The sequence below is a fragment of the Accipiter gentilis genome, chromosome 17 (assembly GCF_929443795.1).
Source record: "Accipiter gentilis chromosome 17, bAccGen1.1, whole genome shotgun sequence".
Lineage (NCBI taxonomy): Eukaryota > Metazoa > Chordata > Aves > Accipitriformes > Accipitridae > Astur > Astur gentilis.
The window spans coordinates 5,073,623-5,081,033 of NC_064896.1; the positions used below are offsets into that span (position 1 = coordinate 5,073,623).

The 7,411-nt window shown below is 49.7% G+C and overlaps 1 protein-coding gene, 1 long non-coding RNA gene and 1 other non-coding gene across 7 annotated transcripts in view; all 3 read left to right on the top strand.

The window, feature by feature from the left end:
* The window catches only part of PHACTR4 (phosphatase and actin regulator 4), a 68,511-nt gene extending 64,013 nt beyond the window's left edge, over window positions 1–4,498 (top strand). For all 5 annotated transcript variants that reach the window (XM_049820456.1, XM_049820458.1, XM_049820455.1 and 2 more), the window contains 4 exons: window positions 686–747; window positions 1,570–1,707; window positions 2,356–2,432; window positions 3,031–4,498. In XM_049820456.1, coding sequence (XP_049676413.1) covers window positions 686–747; window positions 1,570–1,707; window positions 2,356–2,432; window positions 3,031–3,046 — 293 coding nt within the window. In that variant the 3' untranslated portion in view covers window positions 3,047–4,498. The remainder of the gene's footprint in view (window positions 1–685; window positions 748–1,569; window positions 1,708–2,355; window positions 2,433–3,030) is intronic.
* A 355-nt stretch (window positions 4,499–4,853) lies between these two features.
* LOC126047468 (uncharacterized) lies at window positions 4,854–7,006 on the top strand. Its single transcript, XR_007508575.1, has 4 exons — window positions 4,854–4,905; window positions 5,157–5,205; window positions 5,619–5,664; window positions 6,242–7,006. It is a non-coding gene; the product is annotated as an uncharacterized LOC126047468 (long non-coding RNA).
* LOC126047591 (small nucleolar RNA SNORA73 family) lies at window positions 5,293–5,497 on the top strand. The gene has a single exon (XR_007508616.1). It is a non-coding gene; the product is annotated as a small nucleolar RNA SNORA73 family (small nucleolar RNA).
* Window positions 7,007–7,411: the final 405 nt, after the last annotated feature.

Here is a 7,411-nt window from a genome sequence, read left to right on the forward strand (position 1 = left end):
CCTGGAATCTGCTTGAAGTGTAGCGATGGAGGACTGTGCTTTGGTTATATTGCTGTAGTAAAGCAGTTCCACTGTTTTTTCCCAGTACTTTGTTACCATCAGAAACTGGCTCTGGATAAAATCGGACCTTAGCAGTGGTACCAAGCAATACAGTTCAAAGCATCATATTATAGAAAGGCTACTTGTCCCCTGCCTGACACCTCAGGGAAAAGTATGTGAACTGGTTAAGAGTCTGATGTTACACAGCAAGGACTGTTAAAGGTGTTTTTGTTTGGGCTGGACTTTTATTTGTCGTTCAGACATTACAGCATTGTATTGCTTGATCCAAAAAGCAGCAGTCCATGGCTCAGTCAATGGTGTTTCTCTTGGCCATACCTTGCTCTGAAAAAGTTTTAAATAAACATCTTGAGGAAAGGGAAATGTCAGTTCAGGAAGTTTCCATTTAAAATATTTATCTGTGCTGTTATTCTCTTTAAACTATTTGTATAATAGCTTTGGGGAGGAGCAATCTGCACAGTGGAGTTGGACTGCACTCTCTGCCTATAATAAGTGCAGACATGCTACAGTGAGCTTTCAGATATGTGGATAATCTGATATAGCTCGATCCTCTCCTTTGTTCAGGTCCAGAAAGCACTTTTCAAAGCCTGTGATGCTTACAGGAAAAATTTATTTTTTCCCTTGGCAGCGAAAAATGAAGCTGACCGTCAAGCTGAGAAGCGAGAGATCAAACGCAGGCTCACCAGAAAGGTACTGCTGGCCTCCGTGCTGTGATCGCCATCTGGCAGAGCTGTCGGGGATGGTGGTGGCTATGAGCACATCGTAGGTACCTTGCTGTGGGTGAAGTCACGGGGCTATTGTGTAAGTGTCCCCAGTGCCCTCTGACTGCAGTGACTTTGGAACGTGGACTGTCATCAACAGTGAGCCGTTGGCACTGCAGCCACATTTGTCAGTGATGGATCTGAGCTGGCATCAAGCATAACAAGCTAGATGAGAACTAAATTTGGCACCTGGCACTTGAAAGGTTTGCTGGTGCTGGCCTGGCTGCTTTAACACAGTACTTCAGTGGCCACGACTTTCACACCAGGCTCCCTAAAACCTATTTCTAAAGTAACAGCAGTGTGGGAGAAGCTGAGCAGAGCAACAGCTGCTTTTAGCTATTACGTCCAAGTTACCTGTGGCTGTTACTCATGGCTGGGAAAAACTTCCCAAGGGCCTGTGGGTCTGAAATGTGAGGGTTGCCATTGCTGAAGCGGGGAACGGGCTTGCTTGGTTTAGGGGTGTCACACAGGGCCCACCCTTGTAATGGCTGTTCCCCAACCCCTCAGTGTCTTCCTTCTCCTTGGCAATGTGGCCTTGGTTCTGCCCTAGCCTGGCCTTGTGATCCAAACAAGATTACACTGTCTGTAAGAGGGTTTGCCTAGTCCCTTGCAGGCTGCGAGCAGGACGTAGTAGTATCTGTGGTTCAGGCCCAATGAGGGAACTGGTTTTAGTTTTGCTTGGGATGCTTAGTCCTGGACTGCTTTGTGGACAAGGCACAAACTAACTTTCTTTGTTCTTGCTGGTGTTCAGCTTAGCCAAAGGCCTACAGTGGCAGAGCTGCAGGCCAGGAAGATCCTGAGGTTTAACGAATATGTGGAAGTAACAGATGCTCAAGACTATGACCGGCGAGCAGATAAGCCATGGACAAAGCTAACACCAGCTGACAAGGTAACAGGGAGTGTCCCGTCCCCAGGTGTAGGGAGGGGAGCTAGATCAGGGTGTCCCATGCAAAAAAGCATAAGCCGAGGAGATTTGCTCTGTTCCTTTTGCTTCACCTCCTCATCTTTCCCTCTGCCACCCCACCAGGTGCCACCAGTGTCCCTTCACCCATGTGTGCTGTACCCAGCCCTGCTTTCCTGCCCCCTCAGCGGTGACATGGAGCCTGAGTCAGCATGGTCTGCACACCAGCGTGGCCTCTGCCTCACCTTCTGAGTGATAGAAGTGAGGTGCAGGGCGTTGGTCAGAAGAGTGCTGTTCCTTGCAGGCTGGGGCAGGACTAGGCAAGAAGCTGGCAGGGAAGCCATCTGTTCTTGTCCTCCCTGGCCACCTGAGGGGACTGCCCAGCCCTCAGTGTGGAGGAGGTGGGGCAGATTAAACTCAGCCTAGTGTGAACAGACCGTGAAACCTGGGGTGGCTGCTGCAATCAGACCTCCTTTTACCTCCTCACCACTGAAAGGTGGTACAGATCAGCCCTGAGCAGGTCTGTTGGAGGTACAGCACCTTCTTGCCGTGTCTGAGCTCACTTGAGATGGGAGAGAGGATAAATATATGTATGCCTTAGCAGGAGATAAAAAAGATCTCTACCTCTTTGTGTAGGCTGCCATCCGGAAGGAGCTGAATGAGTTTAAGAGCTGTGAAATGGAAGTCCACGAGGACAGCAAGCAGTTCACGAGGTGAGTGAGAACACGTTACTCGCTTAGAGTTTCAGTTTTGTTGGGAAAGCTGTGCTGCAGGGGTACTGTTGAGAGGCAAAACATTAGAAAAATGACCTGTATGCAGTTGGAGATTTAGTGTCCCTTTCGGTCTTGGTGGTGTAGGGTGACTGGAGGAGTAGCAGACATGAAGTGGGTTGTTCTTCCTTAAACGGGGGCTTTGATCCTGCAAACTCAAAAGTGACCAGTGGCTGGTTTGAGGTATCTGAAACCAGCGTGACCTTGCAGCTGGAGTGTGCTTTTCTGGTGCTAGAGACGTGCAGCAGAAGCCACAGCCACAAAATACCTTGGTAGTTAGCTCGGATATTATCTATGAAGTAACCTGTGGATCATGGCCCAGGTGATTCTTTCCCCCCCCCCAACAGTTGCTCTGTGTGGCTGAGTGCAGAGCACAAGAGCTTTCTAAGGCGGAGGTGAAATTGTTTGATGTTAACAGCTTCAATGAGGGCTGAGAGTTAAGAGATAATTCAGTTTACTCTTTTTGGCTATCTGTAGTGCCTTGGTAACCATTTAACCTGAGTTTCAAGGATGACACTCGGATTTTTCATTTGGCTTTTAGGTACCATCGACCATAGTCTTCCAAGAAGGGAGCAAGAGACCTGAGAGGACTGCGAGTTCTCTGCGTCCCTCTCTTAGGCAATACGGTGAGGGTGGAACCTTGGCTCTTCCAAGATTTGCCTTCAAAACATATCCAGAAAAGGGCTTTCGGCCAGGGAAAGGGGAATCCTGTCTGAATGTAGCATTTCACTGGAACAAACACATCTCATGTGCCATCAGGCTGGAACTGAACACTATACCTCGCGCGGCTCAGCAATACGCCTCTGCTCTGGCGCCAGCATCTCTGCCAGGAGACCATGCACATGTGAATGAGCGGTTCATTCCCCAGCTCCCTTTCTCAGCCCGGACAGGCCCAGTTCTTGGCTGTACATACTCCTTTTGGGAGTGCAACTCCTTCGTTTCCTCCTCCTTACCAAGAGGAGGGGAAAAAAAAGGCAGCTCTAGTGTTGGAAAGCTGAGGAATGGAGAGTGGATGTGCTAGGAAGCATGTGTGTATATTAGCTGTGTACAGAGAACCCTGCGCAGATGCTGACCTGGCAGACAACTGACATGTGACTCGTATTTTTTTGGTTTTGCTTGTGTCTCTGTCATGTCTTTAATGTCCTGAATCACTACTGACCAACAGTTTGTTGTCCTGGAAGGGAATTGTGTAGATATTAACATATGCTGCATCTTTTTGTAAAAAAAAAGAAAAAAAAAAAAGAAAAACAAAAACCGCAAATGTATAAAACATTCCCTCCCCACTCTCTCACACTTGCTGCAAAGTTAACAGATCCTGTCTTGAGGTATCTAGGCTTGTTTAACAAATTACAGAACCAGGAAATGACTGTTGCCTTTTTAAAACTTTTTAATTTGGGGAAGCTGTGAGAGTAGTCAATTCTTTTTATTGTGGCTTCCTCACAAATGTTTTTTACTCTCCCAAATCGGGGTGAAACTTGCCTTTTCTCATTTTTACAGCTAAACCTACTGGAAACTTGATAATTTCACTGTGTGGGTGGAAGGGAAGGGAAGAAGAGGTTTAAAAAGTGACCTTAAGATATTCTTTCTCTTCTGAGAATGATCTTATATTGGTTCTTCCTCAATGTGGTGGTTTTTTTTAAAAAAATCTGGTTATCGGCCACTGCTGTATCATGCACAAAACCTAACCCATGTGTGAGATGCCACTGAACGTGAAGAAGGGAATATCGCAGGATGAAGAGGGCATGGGAACGGAGAGAAGGACTTGCCTTGTTCACAAACCTGTCTCCTTCGTTGCTCGGGGTGGGCCTCGCTGTGCCGTGGTTCCTCCGTGCTGTGCCAACACCGGGGCCGGGGCTGCCGTCACCCCATGGCCACGGCCTGCCCCGGCCCTGCTGTGGGAGATGGCGGAGGGCTTCTTCCCTCACAGCTTCCCCCTGTACAGTACACCTGTAGACTAAAATCATTGCGTTGTATATCAGTCTCCTCATGAACAGATTTTAATTATTGAATAAAAGTATTTTAGGATTTTTTTTTAAACTGCTTTTGTGGTTGTGTTTTAAACGCCTCGGTGAGGGGAAGAAGGGTTGGGGGGGAGGGTGCTCAGACTCTGCCCCTCGCCAACGGAGGATTGGCGGTGCGTGGCTCCAGCCACTCGGTACCTCACGACAGGGCCAGGAGCAGGCGCTGGGCCGCCATGGCCACCCCTCACCGCGGGCGGCCGCCTTTCCCGCCTTCCCACCGCGCATGCGCCAACCGCCACCGCGCATCGCCCACTTCCCCGCCCACACCCTCCCACTGTCCCACCCCTCTCGCGCAGTGCGCATGCGCCCCCTAGCCCCGCCCCCGTCCGCTCTATAAATACCGCGACGCAGGCGTGTTCGTTCCCTTTTTCGGCGAGGAGCGGTGGCGGCGGGAGGTGAGTCTGGCACTGGCGGTGGGACCGCGGCCTTCCCCCTCTCTTCCCTTTCCCCGCGCTGTGGTGCGGGGTCCTAGCGGCCGTGAAGGCCCACGCTGCCTGTGGCCAGCTGTAGGGACGCTGCGTCCCTGTTTCTGCGCTAATAAGAGGCCGTGAGTGGCTTTCGCTGGGTGCTCGGCGCTGCTGAGGGGCACCCTGGGGCCGCACTGTCCTCAGCCGCTCCTCACCGTTTTCTTTTTCTCTTTCCTAAGGCTGCATTGACGCCTGCCGCGGCCCGGCCTCGTCCAGCTCGCTCCCGACGTGAGTATCCCCCGTAGGGTCACGTCTGAGCTTTGGGGAGCAAGGGATTTGGGGGTGAAGGTGGCCGTAGTGCTTTAAAACGCCAATCCAACGTGGATATCCGGAGAAGTCGCTCTCTCTCGGCTCTGTCCGTGTGGCGCATGGGAGCGTAGGCCTTCGGGCCTGTGACGTACAGTCCCTTTCCACGACGTTGGAGAACAAGCCGGGCCTCGAGTCTGCAGCCTGCATATTCCTACTGCTTCTCTGAGCTCTCGGGCGGTGACAGAGGAGATAAACCATGCAGGAAACAGCTCTGCCACTCAAAATCGCTTTAGGGGTGGGGGGGGGGCATGGGGAGACACGTGCCAGTCGGGGAGAACGGGAAAAGGAGAAACTTCTAAGCAATTGCCTAAAATACCTTTTATTATTTCCAGTTCCAACTTTTCAAGTTTAGAAGTGAGTGGAGCACTGATGTGGGAGGTGAGTAATATTGCACTAATATTGTAATATTTGTTGGCTGTGCATAGTTACACGGTTCTCTTAATACTTTAAATAAGTGAGCTATTTTTAAGTGGCTTATGGAAACTGAATTGAAGTAATTGGATACCAATGCAGCCTTTAGAGGCATTGTTTTAACAGCAAAAGTTGAGCTTAAGCATTCCCTAGCTTCTAAGTTTTTTGTTGGACTTTGGATGGATAGGGGAAAGGGAGGCTGATTTCTGAATCTTTTTAAAGCGGGGGGAATCCTTGGCAAAGTGGATGTAAAGGATATTTGATTAGCTTGAGGCCTTACCTGTGTTTTACAGGAATTGGGGAAAAAGCGGAAACAAACTTAGTGGAAAGTTGTGAAGGCCCTGGCTTAGACTCCTGTAATTGCCCCTTTTCTGTTAATCAGTGCCAGAGCAGACTTTTTTACCCCCTGCAAAGAAGGCATCATTGATGTCGGTGGAGCACTGGGGTCATGCTGGGGGAGGGCACATGGTGGGCACGTGTCATGCTTGCTTAGGACTGGGAATGTGTAGCTGGACTAACTTTTTTTTTTTCTAAATTGTTGCAGACAGTGGTGACTGTGATGAGATGCTAACAGAAAAGAATCTGTGTGTCTAGTGGGACAGGGTAAGTATGTTGAGAGTACCGGCCCACATAATTATAGAGGTGGTAGCTAAGGTTCAGTTCATGCAGCATGTGCAATCAAAATGTAGCCACAGAGATCGGAACAGGCTGGAACCAGAAGATGGCTGCATTTGGTGGCCTTCCAAAAGTACATGCTTCTGGCAGGGAACTGTTCATTAAATGGCCTCTTGCTGTGTCAGAATAGAATGCTGAGGCAGATACAGCTCGAGTGTACCTGGTCATAGCAAAGGTTGTGCAATTAAGCAGGGCCTGGGGGTGAGCCTGTGTGGGTGAGCTACACATGAGGAAAGCAGGTAGAGCCATGGGGCTATGGTGGAACCAGCATGCACATGCCTGAAAGCTGCTGTCAAAGGGTGGGGGCCTGGGGTGTAAGAAAGCAGTAAGAAGAAGCCACCACGTGCTCTGTGTGTGGACTTGGACTTGCAGTCAGCTGGCCTGCAGACCAGCAACCCCAGCCATCAGTGGGGCCACCCTTGATGCCAGCTGCTGGGGAAGAAGATGTGATTCAGCCTAATGTATGGCAAGAACATTCTGTGGGAAGCTGATACTGGAGGGGTGGCTCATCAGATGTGGGTGGGAGCAGTAATTTGTGCATCCCTGTTACCTGAAATAAGACCTCAAAGTATTACTGATTTGTAAACCTGTATCTAGCTGCAGTAGAGAACTAAATAAACATTTTTTAATTTGGTGTACGTTTCTTTGTGAGCGATTGCTTGGTTAGTCCTGGAGTACAAAAGAAATCCTGGACATTGCTGTTGGTGCCTCTCACTTGGGAGTCAGAAATGGGATTCCTGTGTGCTGTTTGTGTGTCCTCTCTGGAGTGTGATGGTGAAAGGTGCAGAAACCCACTTCAAACCTGTGTTATTAGCTGTTCAGGCTGGATTAGGAGCAGGTCATCTTTGTATCAGCTGTTCAGGGCTAAACCCAGAATGGTTCACCCTCCTCTACCGCAGGTGTGTTGCTGTGGGGGGAATGACAAGTCCACTCTTGGGCTATTCCCAAAAGCAGAACAATGCTGATGGGTGGCTTTTGTGGAGGTTCTGCTTAAAGGGTTAAAGCACAAACATGAGTCACTTACTGCCACCCTGCAGCA